The sequence below is a fragment of the Euleptes europaea genome, chromosome 5 (genome assembly GCF_029931775.1).
Source record: "Euleptes europaea isolate rEulEur1 chromosome 5, rEulEur1.hap1, whole genome shotgun sequence".
In the NCBI taxonomy this organism is placed as follows: Eukaryota; Metazoa; Chordata; class Lepidosauria; order Squamata; family Sphaerodactylidae; genus Euleptes; species Euleptes europaea.
The window spans coordinates 80,177,618-80,197,984 of NC_079316.1; the positions used below are offsets into that span (position 1 = coordinate 80,177,618).

Below are 20,367 nucleotides of genomic sequence, written 5' to 3' on the forward strand. Positions count from 1 at the left end.
GAAAACTTGTCCGGTTTTCACCGATTAGAGGTCTGAAGGGAGGATTTGTCTCGGCCAGATGTACCTCAGATGTCTTGCCGAGTTTCTGACCGGGGAATTTTCCTCAAGGTGGAGGTAACCTTGCCGAGGACTCCATGTAAAAGTGATCAGTCCGAGTCTTCAATGCCCTCTGAGTGATCTAGCATAACTCTTACATGAGGAAGGCAGTTTCTCTGTGACAATCGGACTTAATTATTTCTTGAAGAGAGGAGCCTTCATAGACTCCATAATGAAGAGAAGCTAAAGACACATTCTCTCTCTGTGGCGGCAGAAAGAGAACTGGAGGGGAGAGTGCTCCCTCCCCCTGGGTCATGTGACCGATGGGCGGGAAGGCTACATGTGCCAAGGGGAGGGGGAGCACTCTCACTTTCAATTTTGCTAGAAGCTGACAAATCTTATCCATGGCTGGCCTGCACCTGCGCAGTCCCCAATGTGGGACTGCATAGAAGCCACGCAGATGAACTTTTATTTTAGCACATTTTTACATTTCCCATATTCAAGATTATTTTTAAAAAATGTTCTAAACTTCAAAATCTAACTCTCACTGTGTTTTGGCCTTCAAGTCCATAAATAAATATATTCTTTGTAAGCCAACACCGGGGGGAGGGGGAGTATCATGTGTACTGATGGACTACACATGAAGTACTCCAAAGGGACAAATAATGCCCCTGGCACCATTTCAGGTTGGAAAAACAACATTGGGTGGGGGAAGGCTGAAGCTCCTTCTCACACACACCCCGCCTTGGTCCCAAGGGGCCGCATGCTTGGGAAACAAGTTCCCTCACACCTGATGTGACTGCGAGAATCCAGGTTAGGTAGGAAGAACCTAGATACTACATGTAAAAAAAATCATCATAGTTTTCCCCTAACTAAAAGCTCTCAGATAGTAGATGTTGAGTAAATACCTCAGCCTTAGAGCAGCTGTCACAGGAGATAATGCGGGGCTAGATGACCCAATAATCTGATTTGGTATACATCACCCCTATATGATCAAATTCTAGGGTTGCCAACCACCCGGTACTAGCTGGAGATGTGATATTAAAACTGATCTCCAGCTGCCAGAGATCAGTTCCCCTGGAGAAAATGTCCCTCTCCTCCTCACACCCCACCCTCCTTAGGCTCTGCCCCAAAAACCTCCCACTGGTGGCGAAGAGGAACCTGGCAACCCTATCAAATACTGTCACACTTATGTAAGCACAGACTCATCCATTGTGTGATGTTAACTTACCCGTTTATCAATGTCATTGTGTTGGAGCTGGACGAAGCGTGCGCTAATAGCAGCAATATAGCTTTGCTGATTGGAGAAAGCCACTCTACCAGCACCTTTCGGGTATTTCAGCTCAGGGTCTGTATCAATGCCAGCATAGCAGACTCCTCCATACAAACGATCCATAATCATTGCTAGTTCAACTGTAAGGCAACATTATAATACTATATATATTCATTTAATCACTACAGAAGCTCTTATGAACCATTTGCAAATATTAAAAAGGACAACAGTATTCAGAGTGAAAGCACACAAAAAAACCTATAATGGGAAATTATAGACCGTATGCTAAAAAAAATCAGAATTAAAATCAGAATTAATAACTATCAACCAAGGTAAGGAGAACACAAGGGGGGGAAAGGAGACAGCGCTTACCAACTGTTATTTCTATTAACTGATCAACCTTACAAATCCACTGTTCAGCTGATTTTCAACAATTCATTAAAATGCATTACAGTATGTCAACACAGGTGGCACATCAAGGCTTCTTTGTTTAGTAAAAAGTTGGTTTCTATTTTCAAGTTCTATGATTTTTTCTACCTCTCAGATGACCAAAAAAAAAAAAGATAATTCTTGAGGCTTCATGAAAATAAGGATTCAAAGAAGCTATTATTCAGCATTTTAAATAACTGGAGTCAGATAATGAGCCTGGATAGTGCTGAATGGTGACAGTTGATCAGATTAAAAATCAAAAGAAGTGCAGTTCTCAGGTAGTACACTCCCTTGTTTTGTTAAACATTCTGCAATGAATCCATGAAAATTCATCTACTAATAAATTTACAAGCACAGGAGGTCTGCAATTTTTTAAAAAGCAAAGTAATCAAATGAAAATGAATTATACAGAGACCAGAAATAATTCTTTCCTCTGGAGAATGTCTGCATTAGAGAGATGAAGGACTGGAAAAACTAGCAAAAATGGGGAAGAAAAAATTCTCTCTCTGGTTTGGAAATTTTGCGGGGCTCTGAGAAAAAAAATCAAGTGAAATTGGAGAGCATAAATTTTCTGATGCACACGGGCTTGGATCCTATTACTTCGTTGCTCTTGTGCTCCACTCCAGCCACCATGGAGGCTTTCCTCTGCTGCTATCACTTCTTCGTGTATATGGGCTCCTTGAAAAATGCGGATATTGCGCAAGCAGAAGTGGTATCAGAAGAAGCGAGTTCCACAGCAAAGGAAAGCCTCAGCAGTAGCTGGGGAAAAACATGAGGGTAAAACTGTCGTAGGATGCCAACGTGTTACTCACTCAGGTCATTTAATGGACAGGTTATAGGCAACAGTTTGGATGCTGTTAGGAAGCAAGTCATCCCCCACACCCTCAATAGCATCAGGGCATGCACCTCCCAGGTTTTCCCCATCTTTCCCATGGTATTTTCCAGCAAAGTCTGGGTCATGCCCATGTTATAATAATATATCAGCTGCCGATTAGAAAGAAAAAAAGAAAGAAACCCCCCCCCCCAGTAGTGCAAGGGGGAAATAGCCACTGTGGGGCCTGTGGCTGGACAAATGCAGGGAAGCCTGTCGTGTGGAATCCCCAAGGTCACTGTGCTGTATTGGTCGCCACGGCAGCACTGGGAATACCACCCTGTGGAAGATACTGCAGGATGCTTGGGGAGGGGCTGTGGCTTAGTGGTAGAGCATCTGCTTGGCATGCAAAAGATCCCAGGTTCAACCCCCAGCATTTCCAGTTAAAGGGTCTAGGTAAGTAGGTGATGTGAAAGACCTCTACCTGAGACCCTGGAGAGCTGCTGTCAGTCTGAGTAGACAATACTGACTTTGCTGGACCAAGGGTCTGATTCAGTATAAGGCAGCTTCATGTGTTCAACGCTTAGTGTGAAGATTTATGTAAGCCTGTCCCTGCCCCCCCAGTTTCTCCTAGGGGGTTACTAGCTGCACCTCCTAGCGTTTTTAAAATTACATTGTCTGGGTCAGATCCAGATCAGGATCATGGCATTTGGGTAGTGTAGAGGTTCCCAAACTGTGCTCCATGGAGCACTTGGTGCTCCGTGAAACATCTCCTAGTGCTCCACAAAAAGATTGGATAGAAAAATGCTACTGTCATTTGGTTTAGTATATAGGTGCTAGGTGAAAATTAGTGCTCTGTGATGAATTTCTCTCCTGAAAAGTGCTCCATGACTCAAAAAGTTTGGGAACCGCTGGGGTAGTGGTATAAGTCTTCCTCCACCCCAGTTTTCTCAATCTGAAATGGCCTAGGGAGCATGCCAACCTGATGTTAGAAAAATGCTGTGGCCTGTGGAATGTTCATCTGGTTAGGCCCTCTGCCAAGACTTTTTTTGGTTAAAAAACAGAAGAAAAAAATGGTGAAACTTGACACAACACGTAATTTGAACACTACTGTTGCTTAAGAGAAAGGAATACATATAGAAGAGAGGTCTGATCAATGCAGAAAATCTCTGTAGAGAGGCTATTAGAGTATCGAAATGTAAGAAGGCATTCACAAAACTATCTTAAGATGTTCACCTACCAGCTCGAAGAGGTCGCGGAACTCCTCCAACAAAAATAGTTTTTCTGGGATCTAAAGGCTGAGAACCATCCATTACAAAGTCACTGTCACTTAGGTTCCAAGGTCGAATTTGTACCTAAACAAACAAACAGCTTTATTTTAAACTGATTTTGAATAACAGAAAACTGACATTTTCACATCTTAAAAAAAAAAACAACCCTCAAACTACTGGTGTGTGTGTATTAAGTGCTGTCAAGTCGCTTCCCACTCATGGCGACCGTATGAATGAAAGTCCTCTAAAATGTCCTATCTTTGACAGCCTTGCTCAGATCTTGCAAATTGAGGGCTGTGGCTTCCTTTATTGAGTCCCTCCATCTCTTGTTGGGTCTTCCTTTTTTTCCTGCTGCCCTCAACTTTTCCTAGCATGACGGTCTTTTCCAGTGACTCTTGTCGTCTCATGATGTGACCAAAATACGATAGCCTCAGTTTAGTCATTTTAGCTTCTAGGGTCAGTTCAGGCTTGATTTGATCTATAACCCACTGATTTGTTTTTGTTTTTTTGGCAGTCCACGGTATCCGTAACACTCTCCTCCAACACCACATTTCAAAGTAATCTATTTTCTTCCTATCAGCTTTCTTCACTGTCCAGCAGTGGTAATCAAACTACTGGTACCTAATGGTATTACCAGTTCAGCTGCCCTTGCCAGTTCATCAGGTATAACAGAAGTTTTCAACCACCACAGCAAGATTACCAAATATACTGTTACCCTCCTACCAGCCTCCACACAAGGAGAACTGCTTTCACATCTCGGTTGTCTTGTATGAGGCAGTCATATCGGCAATCAGTAAAACACCTCAGTAGTGCTGTCCATTCTATTCCTAGGTCCAAGCAATCATGGCATGTTAAACTTGCTAGGCAAGCAAAACACGTGCCTAAGGCTAGAGGGGGAAGTAGTTTGTCACTCCCTCACAAGAATGTGAGTGAGAGGTAAAACTGGGCATCTCTTTACGATCCCCAAAATTCTGAGGGCTGGTTTCCACAGTCATGAGATCTACCTGAGCTACTGGTCTATGTGATCTACCTACAATCACAGTGTTCATAAACATAGAACTATGGGAGCTCTTTCAGTGGTAAAGCACTTTACACACAGCTTTACACACAGAAGTTCCCAAGTTGAAACTCTGGAATCTGCAGTAGCAGGTATCTGGAAAGACTCTACAAACTATGTCAAGTTTAAGAGGTCCTGTGGCATTATCAAAAAATGATACGTGAGCAATTTGTTTTGCATTTATAGGCCCTTCATAATCTGAGGACTTAAACTGTAGATGATCTAGCTTGCTCATAAACCTAGCTTTGTCCTGGAGAACAATTGTCAGAATACCCAAGATGACAAGACAGAGTTAGACAGACCGTTGGCCTGATTTGGTATGAGGCAGTTTCATATGTTCATAAATTGGTTAAGCAATGATGCCTCTCTCACGCGTTCACCTACTGTGATTTAAAACTGGTCAATCAGTTATATAGAGGACAAAAGGGCTACATACAGATTCTCTACAAACAGCAGCAAGTGGTGATTGTCTTGAAGCAGAATAAATTCCGCTTCCTCCTCTCTCCCTCCTCTATCTCTCAACCAACACATGTTCACATCCACACTGAATTCTGATTTCTTCTTTCCCCCTCTTAACACTCTCCAGTAGACTGCCTACCTTTAAAAATGCCTCTTTTTATCACCATGTGCAGGTCTACCTTGCTTAAAATTTGATTCTGCGTCTTCTTTAAAACTAAGCTACACAACTTTATAAAAGATGAAAAAAACTGCTGCAGGGAGAATGGGGAAGTGCAGGTGTGACGTCAGAGGTGTGTGCAGCTGCATCTGTCAGAAATCAGCAGAGCAGGCTTCTTCTCAGTCTGGTATTTCCAAGAAGCTTGCATACCTGAACAAAACAGTGCGACTGACGCGCACTTCCACAGTGGCTTGTCCGCTCTACATCTGTACACAGACCAAAGGACTGTACACAGCTGTTCCACAGATTTTCCCACCTTGTCCTGAGATGCTCAGGAGAAAGGTGGGGACATAAATGAACTGCCCCATGGCTTCAGAGGAAAGTGAACCAACAGGCACGTGCATTCTTGGGTGGAAGTCAGACAAAAACACCAATGAACTCTTGGCTTGCAGAAAATGGAAAGGTTCAACTAACACAGCAACTTAAAAAGCCAGTATCTTGCTTGCTGATATAACTCCGCAAACAAAAAATGAAGGCTTTTCTTATATCATCACTATACAGAATCATAGAGTTGGAAGGGACCACCAGGGTCATCTAGTCCAACCCCCTGCACAATGCAGGACATTCACAACTACCTCCCCCACCCAACACCCCCAGTGACCAGAAGATGGCCAAGATGCCTTCCCTCTCATCATCTGCCTAAGGTCACAGAATCAGCATTGCTGACAAATGGCCATATCTAATAGTACCATATCTAATAGTAAAGTGGCTGGTTCCCCTGTGCAGATAGCTAAATACAATGCAATGGGGCCGGCTCTGATCTTCATGCAGTATTCTGCAAAACTAAGGAAGGCCTCGTATTTGCAACAAAATATCACTTTAAAAAATGGTGGATAAAGAATCCCCCAAAAGGTAAAAATGATGTCTGCGCATGTGCAAACTGTTGTATTTCAAGCACCATTTTGGGTTGCCATGGCAACCTAAAGTGGTACAAGGAAAAGGAGGCGGCAGCAGCAGCGGTGGCAAGCAGGAAGAGAAGGGAGAAATGGTATTTCCCTTACCTCACAGATCTCTCTCTTGTCTTTATATTAAATAGCATGTGTGCACTTAATAGCCATATGGATATTCATTAATAAGTGTGTGGATTATTTGGCACCCAAGTGTTAACACATGTCTATACTTGTCTTTTTCTACCCAGCACACTAAGGTTGAACACCTAAACAAGATTAATTTTTCAAATATCCTGTTTCTAGCTGTTTCCATTGTCCAGGTAATATAGCATTTTATTTAGTGGGTCAAGATTTTCTCACATAAATCTAGCAATACTATATTATTTCCTCCCCTTAGTGCTCTATTTACAACATGGAACAAAGGTCAGGACCCAAGAACTGCAGAATTCTTTCTACAAGCCAAAGGGGGGAGATGTTGTTTCTTGAATAGCAGAATGTTGTTTCTTGAATTTGAAACTTTCAGGAACAGTTGGTAATATGTCACAATCTGAAATTCAAGTTTTAAAACTCAAAACTTGCTGTTGCTTGACAATATGACGTAAGCATTCCATACTTTTTCCAAACTTAAGAAAGGTGGGTGGATGTTGGAGGAGGAGGAATTAAGTCCCTAGGCTAAGAGGATTGCCTAAACATAACGCATTTATTTTGTCCAGGTAAAGGAACCAGATGGCTGGCATTTGAGACAAAGTCTGTAGATTGTTTTCAACTAAGAAATCCACACAAAAGTCATTTTTGCGACTTTAAACCATATAAACCTATAAACCATGCAAACGGAAAAAAAGTGTACACAAAATCCGAAGCTCACCACACCTACGGAGTTTTCATTTATCTATTCATACTCTGATATGAAGACTAAGCCTTGATTCATATTTTTAAAGGTCCGTTACATGGAGTGATCTACCACTGCCGAGTTGTGGGAAAGACCGTGTCAAAGCACCCACACATATGGTGGTGATGATGTTTATGGGATTTGTCCGCCCTTTTAAGGAAGAAAAATTACACGAGCGAGTTCTCCTGGGAACTGGGCACCAGCTTCAAGCCTAGGCTAAAAGTTTACTTCCTTCACTTGGATGCAACCGTAGGATATTTTTAAACAATCAAGGAAAGGAAAAAAAACAACTGTTTAAGTGTTCTGGTAACTGAAGGTGCAATTCACACAACTGAACGAAATTAAGGCCCAGATCTTTTAAAGATGGATTGCCTTATACCAAGATATTCCATTTATTTTAGACAGGCATGTTTTAAAAGTATTGTTAACTGCTTTCCCATGTGGTACTACCGTTCTGTTTAAAACCTAGTTAATTCACTATTCCCTTTATTATGTATGGAGCAATGCAGGAACTAGGCAAGAAAACCCTGAAATTACTTTCAAACTCACAAAACCAACTCATTTGCCAGTCCATTTGTGCTTGTATATGTGCACACACAATCTCTTAGACATGACAACATTCATTCATTTCAACTGAGGAATGAAATCCAAACATGTAAAGAATACATAAAGGTTAATTATATTAAAATGCATGAGACAGCTGCCTGAAGCAGACAATATGCATATATCTGGCACCTGGATCATTTTGCTGGATCAGAACATTACTCCATTATAGAATGGCAAAGAAAGAACCAGCTTGAATATTAAATTGTTTTGACATTTACTAACAGCTTGTGGGGCTCCCTTGGTCTTTGTATGCTAAGGCAGTATGTGTCTCCTATTCAAAGGAAAAGACAGAATGTTGGTTTATTTACTGGTTTGTCCTTTATGGTGGGACTTGATACACATAGGTAAAGTTTCCCATCTTCTTCCAGACAGGCATCTATCAGAGCTTGCACAGAACTTTCTTCCTGGAATAGCAGAAAGGCATACCCTTGGTAGGAAAAGAAAATTAGAAACACAATTAAAATTAGGTAAATACAAAGTCTTGGGAGAAAATGCTCAAACACATTTTATATTTAATACGCATACACAGTAAAAATGCAAAATACAGAACAATTCAGTACTATTAGAATATGTGTTAGTAATGTGTGTGTAAAGTGCCGTCAAGTTGCAGCCGACTTATGGCGACCCCTTTTTGGGGTTTTCATGGCAAGAGACTAACAGAGGTGGTTTGCCAGTGCCTTCCTCTGCATATCAACCATGGTATTCATTGGTGGTCTCCCATCCAAATACTAACCAGGGCTGACCCTGCTTAGCTTCTGAGATCTGACGAGATCAGGCTAGCCTGGGCCATCCAGGTCTGGGCTTAGTAATATGTTGCTTCAAATCATGAAAAGCATTGTGGAAATTGATCATAAATCACTTCAGGGGAAAAAATCCCAGGGAAATTTCTAACATTTCCCACTGATCCTAAACTATTATTTGTATGCTTGATAAGGGGACATCAGCATAAATTCATAAACAGATTTTTTTACTTCGGAGCAATAACTTGAGTGATTCCTACTATAGCTATGAGAACCAAAACAGCAAAAAAATAATATAAGGCTGATGTGGTAGACACGGTAGTTAGGCATCAGCAGAGAGCTACTAAGAAGAGCGATGGGGTCTACTGCACTATCTACTATACCAAGAGGTTTAAGTTTATCTCCCCCTGGCTCAGCAGGCATCCCGGCCATTCAGGCCCAGGCTATCCACTACATTAGTATATTCATATTTATGCACATGCATTTATCTACATAAATATTACTGACAAGATGGATCCACCCAGAAATATAATTTCTAGAGATTCAGGGGAAGGATCTGAAAAATGGGTATACTGGCAGCTTCCACTAACAAATTCTACCAAGGCATCCCCCAAAAGGCAAAGGCATTTTTCACGGTAGATTTTGCTTCTGTTTTGCCACGGACTAAAAAACCCCACAATTGAAATGTTTTTTTCATGGCCGCGATTTATCCCCGTCAATTATCTGTAGTTTTGGTTTTTCATGGGAACAAAGCACACTGTATTTGACAACGGTTTGGTCTGTCCCTTTTGCAGGAGGCCTCTCCTTCCAACAAGCTCACTGTTTATGCCTGCCCCCAACTCCGCCCCAACTCCGCCCAGCAGATTGCCTCGTGCGGTTCACCAGCCCCAGTGCAAAAAACAAGCACCATTTTCCCTCCATTTTTCTTCCACCCTCACTCTGTTCTGCTTTTGGAACAGTCAGATTCCAAATTGGGGGGGGGGGGGCAAGGCAGCGCTTTCCTCAAAGCTTCCCTCTATTTTCTATAGGTGTGGAACCCATTGCCCTTTAATGATAGACAGGATTGGGGGGGGGGGCAGGGAATCCATGTGCCCAGAGAAGTGTTTAGCTGAAAGTGGGAATGGCAGGGGGGGGGGGAGAGGAAAGAAGGCCCCTGGATTGCGCGCCGGCCATGATCTGGCCACATTGCATTGTGAGAGACAGGAGGGCTCCTAGCTTGCCAGCCCCGATCCAGCCAGTGTGCATGGCGGGGGAAGGAGAGGAAAGAAGGCCCCTGGATTGCACGCCGGCCATGATCCGGCCACAGTGCATCGAGAGAGAGGAGGGAGATAAGAGCAGGCTGGCCGCCCCTCTTCAGAAGAGTGATGGGAGGGAGTTTCGCCTTGGGTTTTCCACTCTCAGGATGCACATTTTTCCCATCCAATTTTTCAAAAATCCCCCCTCCCCTCTGGGGCAGAGGGGTCAACAGCCCCTTCCCTTGAACACCCCCCCACGGGTCCAGCTGACCTAGACTGAGCTGCCACCACCACCACCACCAGCGCGCGAGGAGCACATGGCGTGGCCCCGCCAGTCTCCCCCTGGAGCCGTCCGTCCGACGTCCCCCTGGGCTTGGAGGTGTGGGCCCAGCTCCAAGGCCCATCCCGGGTGAGGGGCGGGGAAGGCGTGCGGGGATGGAGGGAGAGAAGTGCCAGGATTCTAGGCAGGCAGGCAGGCAGCAAAAGGGGCGTCGAAACAGCAGCAAATATCCGTGAAGAATACCCCAAAGACAGGTGAATTACCAGAAACAGATACCAGAAAATAGGGGCCATCTCTGGTAATTAACAATAGAGGGGGGAAATTTTACACTCTAGCAGACTCCATACCCAGTCTCCTCTCCCTGATATATTTACTTGCAAACATTTGGCATACACTCCAGTTTTAGGTTTACTTGTGAAATATCTTGTGAGAAGCCTGAAAGTTGGAGGACCCTCCTGAAAGCTGGAGATACTTGGGAACGACATGAGCTGTGGCATAATGGGAGTCTGTAAACTGGAGGAAGAATCGGTAGAACCAGAGAACCTCACCACTACCTTCCATTAGTAGAACAGCCTTTGTTCACAGAAGAAAACTATTTGGCTCCAAGTCACTTTATGCGAAGTGGCCCAAATAGATACCCAGAGAGACAAAGGAAAATAAGATGATTTTTCTACTGGAGGATTTAAATACAGAGAAGGCAAATCAAGTTTAACAATGCAGGAAAAAATGTAACTCTGTTTAACAGCATTTCAGCAACATAACAAGATGCCTAGAGGCAGAATATTTGCCCCATGAACAGGTACCATTCAGAATAGGGTTGCCAGGTCCTCTTCGCCACCGGTGGGAAGTTTTGGGACAAAGCCTGAGGAGAGCGGAGTTTGGGGAGGGGCTTCAATGCCATAGAGACCAATTGCCAAAGCGGCCATTTTCTCCAGGTGAACTGATCTCTATTGGCTGGAAATCAGTTGTAATATCAGGAGATCGCCAGCTAGTACCTGGAGGTTGGCAACCCTGATTCAGAAACACTGAGTTGCTATATTTGATCAGGTTGGGAAAGAAAGCGGTCCAGTTCTATGGCTCTAGCTATTCAGGCTTGATGTATCAAAGTGACAGGTTAGGAGGGATACTAAAACTGTTCTCAAGCTTTAGAGTACTTTTGGGGTGGCTGTTCCCCCAATTTCAGTGCTGGAAGATTGATTTTACTGAAATGGCATATGTGTTCTCTTTTTTAAAAAAATCTTCAGAAAAGGAACATATAAGGCATTTAGGGCCACTATTTGAATTGTTACTACTAACATAAATTATCATTGCTCAGATATATTTGGTAACCTTATAATTATATGCTTTTTAAGCCAAATACAATTGCTCTTCTAAACCCAATGATGAAATAAAAGTCAAAGAAGCAGATTTTTAAAATAAGAACCCAGTACTTAAAAAAAAATTCCGCAGACTTTAATTTAAAATATTGCTGTGCCTGATTTTCCAAAAGACATCAAAGGCTTTCAGTATTAAAGAAACTACAAAACAGAAGAGACTTATCTTATTGTAGCTACTGAAGAGCGATATTGCTTATTAAGCTGTGAAGTTGAATTTCTCTAGACAGGCTAATTTTAATGTAAGTGGAAACGTGCTGCAGTGCCAACCAATTCGTTTAATCAAGAAAATGTTCATAAACACTTTTCTTGCAGATGAAGAAAACAAATACTTTTACATCTCAGAGCTTGTTTCCTACGCAGTGCCCTTCTACCACAAAAAATGTCACATAAAAGACATTTCCTCTTCGTGTTACTATGGGGCTTCTTCATATTCAGGCTTTACACTAAATATATTCATCACCTTCATCTTAGAAGCACAAATAGTACAGACTTGGTGGATACGTTGTAGGGATTTTTCTTTTACTTTTTAAAAATGTGAGCAGACACATTACAAAGTTAAAAAAAAAAAGTAGTCCGATATGTGTCACATTTCATAGATGAAAATGGCTCTGTTTCTTCCTTCTAAAAGGTCATATCATCCAGAAAACCCCAGCACCACCTCCTTCAGAAACCGAGCACCAATCCATAACCTCCACAGTCAGCAAACGTACAAGTAGGGAACACAAATGCTCCACGCAACAATCCAGTCTTAAAGTTTCTTCTCACTTTTCTTCGTTGAAAGGGCTCCTTTCACACAACTTGTTACTTGCAAGTTGTTACATCTTTTTACACAAGCTCGTTACATGTAAGCACTCTCCACTTCTACTACTTCCTTTGTGCCAAGACTCAACAGGGCTCTGCCCAGGAACCCATTTTCAGTACTACCAATTACAGCACCTCTGGGGATATGTAGAACCGATTTCCTTAACTACTGAACAACTGCAGAATCCATCTCCATGCAGAATAAGGATTTATGGTTGCTTCTGATTATACACTTAGTCCATGGTTTTTACTTTAAGTGGTGAATATATCATACCACAAAAAAATTACTTTTCTGCCTCAAACTTCCCTGGAGCCCAATTCACAAAATAAAAGGCTTTTTTCTTTATTTAAAAAAATTCAGAGTGGAAGAAGCCTTTTCATTTTTAACATTCATCATTTTTGATGTCACTTCTGAGTGTATTTATTCAATTTCTATTCTGCCCTTCTTGGGGATTCAGGGTATGGTACCTGATCGAAAGTTCTAAGGGCAAAAGTATTTAAAAAAAGTTAAGGTGCCATAAAATTATTTGGTGTTTCTCCTGCGGACAAGCAAAAAGGGTTACTTCCTGGGGGGAAAAGTTTAGCAGGCGGCTCCTTTGCAATGCCTACTCTTTTGACTTCAGTTACCACAGGCACGCGTGTGTGGTATTAAGGCAAGAGTATTTAACTAGGACTGGAGCGATCCAGGTTCAAGCCATGCTCTTCCATGAAACATCAGGTAATCTTAGCCCATCACTCTTGGTGTAGCCTACCCTTGCAGGTTGATTGTGGAGATAAAACTGCCTCGGACACATGGAACTGGCTGTGCAGGTCACTGGGTCTAGGCCAGTGATGGCAAACCTTTTAGAGACCGAGTGCCCAAACTGCAACCCAAAACGCACTTATTTATCGCAAAGTGCCAACACGTCAATTAACCTGAATACGGTTGCTAACTCCAGGCCGGGAAATTCCTGGAGATCTGGGGGACAGCGGAGTTTGGGGAGGGATTTCAGTGGGGTATAAGGCCATAGAGTCCACCCTCAAAGCTGCCATTTTCTCCAGGGGAACTGATCTGTGCAGAGCGGCGGTCGGTTGTAATCCCGGGAGATTCCCAGGCCCCAACTGGAGGTTGGCAATTGTGTGTGTGTGTGTTAAGTGCCTATGAATCAAAGTCCTCCAAAAAGTCCTATCTTTGGCAATTGTACCAGCGGAGGAATCCCTGCGACGGCGGGAAAGCAAGGCAACGTCGCCGTGTTACCTCAGGATCGCCCACTTACTGCAGCCTCGGGGAAGTTGGCCAGGCCGCGCAAGCAGCAGCAGTTTTGAGTGAGAAGCGAGGGCAGAGGTTGACCCGGCGGGACTCCTCCTCCGAGGGCAGGGCCAGGGGCAGTGCAGGCAGCTGGAGCCAGCTCCAGTCTCGCCACCGCTCACGCCGTGCGGGACAGACGCTCCCGCTCGAGGAGAGCCTGGACACACCACCAGCCATCCCAGCTAGTCCCGGCACCTGGGGGGGCGGCCACAGCAAGGTTGCCCTGCACCGTAGAGGGAGAGAGAGAGGGACGCTCACAGGTGCCCCGGCAATGGTGAGAGGACCCGGGGAGCTCAACTTTCTCCCCCCCACCCCTCCCCTCGTGGCTCCCAAAAGAAGGAGAGGAGTGAGGCTGCCCGGTGCAAGAGCCGGGGCTGCTGGCAGGGGTCTGAGGCGGCTCGGGGGATCCCTCCCGCCGCCTCTCCTGCTGCTGGGGCTACTTTTCTGTGCTGGGGCGATGGTGCGCGTGCCCACAGAGAGGGCTCTGAGTGCTCCCTCTGGCACGCGTGCCATAGGTTTGCCACCACTGGTCTAGGCTCACATTTCTCTGAGCCACAACTTTATCCCTCCAACTTCCATCATAGTTTCATTTTTAAACTTGTGGTTAAAATGAGGTGTAGAAGCCCCTTCTCAAAAGGGAGCAATGGGGATTTGATACGCACAGAAAGCTATCCCCTAAACAGCTGAAGAATTGGTCTCATTTGGCACAGACTTTTAAGGCCCAGAGCCACAGCAAAGAGAACAGCCTTACAGACTGGAGCCATATGTCTGAATGTTGACAACACACACAATCATACTGTGTGCACTGATTACATCACCCACTCACAGCATCTTTACCATTTTTTGCTTTGAAAACTTAGAACACAAGAGGAATATTAAAAAATTAATATACCTTTGGAGATTTTTGCTTTGACCTGAATACTTAAAACTTCCAGTTTCTTACACCCAAGTTGTCCTGTGATCCACAATAGTTTCATAAAACAATATGCATGGGAGGGGCTGTGGCTTAGTGGTAGAGCATCTGCTTGGCATGCAGAAGGTCCCAGGTTCAATCCCCGGCATCTCCAGTTGAAGGGACTAGGCAAGTAGGTGATGTGAAAGACCTCTACCTGAGACCCTGGAGAGCCGCTGCCAGTCTGAGTAGACAATACTGACTTTGCTGGACCAAGGGTCAGATTCAGTATAAGGTTGCTTCATGTGTTCATATGTAGTACTGTGGATCACTCTAGAGAGGAAGAGCATGTGCAAACAAGGGAGCAAGTTAACCATCAAGATGTCTCTCTCACTCTTACCAGATCTGTTCTTCTCTACATCCTTCTTCCCTCCACTGATGAAGAAAGAAAGAGACACCAGTTGCATTTCATTAAGTATATTTGTTCCTGCCTTTAAGTGCAGTGAAGTGACCAATGACCACCATGGTGGTTAGAATAGACAGGTAACTCCAAGGGAATCTGTTAGCGGTGACATATGGGAAAGAATCAAAACTCATACCTAACACATAAGACAATCTGATAAAAGAAGTCCAGCCTGAGGAGAGAGGGAAAGTAGAATGGATCCTAGATCATCATCCACTACCAAGGTAATAGGAAGACAGAGCAAACATACAAGATTTGGGAGACTTGATATTGATAGAAGCAGGTGATCTTGTTATTCTCTTTCTAAATGCTATAGCCTAACATTTAGTTTTGGATCCAGTTTCAATAAGCTCTGGCAAAGTAGGCTGGGAAAGGGGGCAAAGACCAAGAGAAAAATTAGATACTTTAGAACTTGATTCCTTGCAGTTCTCATGCCCCCTCAGTTCTAGGCGGACTGGAATTTATTTCAATGTAACTGTTGGGGCTGGTGGGTGCCTTTATGGAAGCAAAGGAACGGCCCCCACAATATATTCAGGATTCTTCTGTAAAGATTCTCTCCCCTTTGACAAATTTCCACTGCAAAGCTAACTTTGAATGTGCATTCCTGGTACTGGGAATTCTAAATATATTGAGGATTCTTTTCATATACTAGGCTACCTTGTTGAATAACAGACTGCCTGTCTGATCTGGCTTCAAGCCTAATGTTAACACCTGCCATGAAACGCCCCTGTATCATACAGGTGAGGATCATAACAGACTCTGGTGGAAAAAATTCAGCAATACATCAAGAGCTTCCCACAATAACTAGCATAAAAATGAAAGAAGAAATGAGAGGACAGAGGCATAGAAGGTCCAGGTCTGTGTTAGATTTCCAGCTCCTTATCAAAGGGTAAGTTAAGCTGCTGGGTGATATGTAGAAGCTAAGCAGGTGCAACTTCTTGCAACATAGTGCTGTGGCCAATAGCAGAAGCTGCATCTGGGAACTGTCTTTCACAGAAGTGCCCCTGCCATTATATAAGGAGCATGACCATACCAACATGTTGAAAGAATGGATGAGAAGTGACTTGGCATATACAGAATACAGATGGAAAAATCAGCACAGCACATGATACAGCTGAGGCAATCTTTTATAAAATGGGCACAAGCCACAAGAAAACGAAACGCTCAAAAGAAGAGCTTATGTTCAAAATTGCTGCTTTCAACTAACTGATATAGCAGGTAAATTTAAATTTAAGAAACAGAGGCAAGGGTATATTTTAAACAGGGCCAAGGAAGAGAGAGAAGAAAAAAGTGTCTAGGCAGGATACACCACAACAAAGACTGTTTCTAGAGGGTTTCATGATGGTGCATATTTCTGCATATTCTCATGTGAGCAAGCTGGTTTTTGTCAATTACCTATTGCAAGCTACCTATTGCAAGGTTATTTGACCAACAGATTTCAGGATAATCGTGCTGCAGGGTTTATGCTGAAAGCCCTGACAGACAGCTCAGAAGCCAGATATAAATAATCTGGAACAGTTGTGACTGAGTGGTGTTTAGCACTTTCAGACAGACATTTAGGGCAACTGGCAGGGGCTTTGAAAGCTGTTTCCCATATTAGAACGACGATAAAAATAGGAAGAGACTGTTCCCTTGTCTTCTGCTAAAATATATCTTATTCAAGAACATGTTTATAAGCATGACAGTGCTGGTTTAGTCTCTTCATGCAGAACACTTCCCAGCGTATCAGCTAAGGCCTTTCGCAGATCGGCAACAATTAGGTATTTATTAAAGGAACAGCAAAAACAGACCCGGTCAAAGCAGAAACTAGTTTTACCCCTCGATCACTTGGATAAATAAAATAACTTTCTGCACACTCATTCATGATTTCATTCACACGGAGATATGCACTTTCTTTGTGCTTTAGCAACATGCTCGTGCTGTATATCCACCATATCATACTTTGATGAAAGTTAAAAATGTTATACAGGTTGAGTATCCCTTATCCAGACATCCCATATCTGGACTGACCCAAAAACCAGACATTTTGAACGGGCATGCAGGCATTACTCACAGGTCCTCAGCAGCGCCACTGATGGTTCAATGTACACAAAATTATAAAAAAGCATTGTTTAAAATTACATTGGGTCTATGTGTATAAAGTATATATAAAACATAAATTCATTTCGTGTTTAGACTTGGGCCCCATCCCCAAGAGATCTCATTATCTATATGCAAAAATTCCAAAATATGGAAAGATCTGCAATATGGACCGCTTCTGTTCCTAAGCAGTCTGGGTAAGGGATACTCAATCCGTATTGGTCTTATCAGGGAGAATGCTCTTCACCAAAATAAAAAAGTCTTTGTTGTATTACACACTAAAAATCCTTTGGGATAGATAACACGAAATATTACAAAATAGACTGTGTACTTGCAGATTGTTTACTAGTTTGAAAGGAACTCTGAGGTGGGGACTGCCACTGTAAGTGTGATCAGAACTATTAGCATGGTGATATCAAATAGTTGGGTTGATTCTTAGACATCAAATGGTGTTGATTTCTAGCCAAGCTGTGGTCATTTATGCAGGGGAAATTTGTGTTTGGTTAGCTGCACAGTTTTCTGCTCCAAATTTTCAAACATCATATGCATGAGAGCTCCCACCCCACAATTCCAGGAGTGATTAATTAGGCATCCCCAGTGACTCACGGAGCTTCTGAGTCCCTCCCCCTGAAAATGCAGCCTTGTTGCACTTTACTTAGAGGGGGCGGGTCAGCCCTTAAAGGACTGTGTGTGCTTTTGCTGGGTATTCCTCCCCACATTTCTTCAACAGCTCCCTTCCAACCTTTGCAGCCTCTCTTCGGTGTCTTCCTGCACATTTCATGATGGTTTAACTCCCTCTTTTGTGCTTTGCTTTGGGGGAAGGGGTTGGATGGGAGGGATAGACATGTGGGAGGGAGAAGCCAAAATGGGCATGGGGAGAGAAACCTTAAGTTAAGAGATATGCATGGAAATGGGGGGAATTTGCGTTCCTTTTGCCTCCAAGCAGTATTTATATTCGTTCTAAAACAGGATCCTAGAACTGCGGGGGAAGAATGACGCCAGAGCGAAATCACGTCTGAAGGTCAGTAAAATAATGCAAAGGAAGCCTTGAAGCAGTTCAGCAGGGACTGCGAAGTAAATACCCCTGCATAAATGGCCTATGACTGCAACAAAAAAGATCTTTCACAGTGAGCTGCATAGGGTATTCATTCCTAGCTTCCATGACTGGGATATGCTGGGCTTCCAGTTCAGTGCATCCGCTGGTCCTTCAAGGGCTGTGCATGCACTAGAAACTTATCAAGATCAAGCAGCAATAGAGACAATGAAGGATCGGCCCTCTCACACAGGCTCAGCACTTTACCAGGGTACAGAAGAAAGCATAATAAGTCGAACTGACAGAAGTAACACCAGCTATTTTTTAACTGAACATCTTTTCAATGAGCAAAATGTTTCTATACAATATGCCTCTGTTCGAGAAGTCCCCTTTAGGCCAATATGTATACATCAGTTTAATCTAAGTACAGAAGGGACTTAAGGCAATAGAAATTAGTTTCCTGGAAATACCACCAAAAATTATAGCTTAAATGATAAGCTATTACTTAACCTCATTATAACCTAACCAGTGTATCACTGCATGCACAAGTTAGCAATAAGGAGGACTGTTTACAAAAAAAGTCCACCACTACTCAATCCCATTAAATCAAGAGTGAAGCATCTATGTAGCAAAAGGGATGAAAACATTATTATGCAAACGAAGGTATGACACTTAAACCAATTGCTGGAAAATGTCCTATTAAAAAACGGCCTTCTTTGGGCTGTATGTTTTATCTACATTCAGCACTAACTAAATGGAAGCATGTTTCGGGTATTTAGGTTTGTCATTCACGAAAACGAGACACACACACAGAGAACTTTCTGATCCAGAAGATTTAAGCTAATTACCTTTAGGTGGAAAGTACGATTTGCTTTCAGCTTTATGAGGCCAGTCCACTACAAGAGGTCCAAACCTACGAAAGCTGGCAGTGATTTCATCTATAAAAACAAACAACTTCAAATTAAAAATCAAAAGGAAAACATTAAAACAAGCAAACAAACAGCCTTCCTTCAGAGCTGTCATCCTTTTCAGATTTAGGACATACTTTTAATCCTAACAAACAAGAAGTGACCCACCAGATGTAGTTGAAGATACTGGTTATTAACCTATAAAGCTAAAAATCTTGAGTGCAGAGTGTACCAGCAAAAGAGGCTCATTTCCCCCCCGCCTACTTCTCCCCTCCACCTAGCGGCCCTCTAGGAACCTCAAAGACTAGGCAGAGTGATGGGTAACCCACATGGATGAAAAGTTGCACAGTACTGGCTGCTGCACGGAACAAAAAGCAAGCAAAATCGCCTTTGCCTCTTCTGCTAGTCCACTTGCTGCTTTTAGTAGAGAATTCCCTCTTCCCCCCGTCAGCATCACTGTTTCACAGTACCTTCATCAATGTCAGGGGGCAGACCCCCAACAAACACCTTTCTAGAATAGCGTTCCACTCTTTCACCATTCTGACAACGAGTTGGAGAGCTGAGACCTGAAGATAAAGACTGGTCACCATGACTGTCATCTAAGAAGCCATCTTCAAAAGGGAAAAGTGAAGAGCGACCTGAAACAGATTTTGTAGCAACTTAGAAACCACAACATTTTATTATTCTGGAATGATACATTCAGTTAGCAACTCAAGATTGCTTAAGGGACTATGATCCAAGTTTCCCATTCAATATGTTCTTAGAATCTTAGTCTTCCTTGGATTGATGTTACGTTAGTCCAATGAGTAAGTCAGAGCATAGTATAAAGCCCTGGGTATCTTTAGCAATGCATTCCAAAGTCTTTTACAACAAATTCGAAAAGTTCTCAACATCTGATTTCCAGTCCCTAGAGGAATAATGTTCTATACCGAAGTACTATTAATCAAACCAATTGCCTAATCACTCTCACCTGGAAAAAATGTTCAATCACACTAATAGCTCATTTGTAAGGCGGAAAGTGGGAACTTCAGAAAATGTTAGCTTTTAATTTTATGACATTTTGTGGAGCTGCTTTCAGTATTCTGGAAAGGTTAATATTGTAAATCTCTACGGTATTGTCACTTAAACTGGGTATTTTGGCTCAGTTTGGACATAATGCAAAACCATGGTTTATTTTAATGGTTTGATGTAATTGTTTATGAAGCCAGGATTCACCTTACAGATGATTAGTCAAATCCTGGTTTCCCCTGTGACAAGTGAGGGATTCATTGCTTTCATTCTGTAGCCATGGAAGACAGTGCTAGGAAACAAGCCCAGGATGCTTGCATCTGCGC

The 20,367-nt window shown here is 43.0% G+C and overlaps 1 protein-coding gene across 6 annotated transcripts in view; it reads right to left on the reverse strand.

Annotated features, from left to right (window-relative positions):
- The window catches only part of CPEB3 (cytoplasmic polyadenylation element binding protein 3), a 91,754-nt gene that overhangs the window by 12,402 nt on the left and 58,985 nt on the right, over window positions 1–20,367 (reverse strand). For all 6 annotated transcript variants that reach the window (XM_056850098.1, XM_056850096.1, XM_056850095.1 and 3 more), the window contains 5 exons: window positions 19,504–19,671; window positions 18,974–19,063; window positions 8,247–8,365; window positions 3,790–3,904; window positions 1,268–1,449 (listed from right to left, as the gene is read on the reverse strand). In XM_056850098.1, the coding sequence (XP_056706076.1) occupies window positions 1,268–1,449; window positions 3,790–3,904; window positions 8,247–8,365; window positions 18,974–19,063; window positions 19,504–19,671 (674 nt within the window). The remainder of the gene's footprint in view (window positions 1–1,267; window positions 1,450–3,789; window positions 3,905–8,246; window positions 8,366–18,973; window positions 19,064–19,503; window positions 19,672–20,367) is intronic.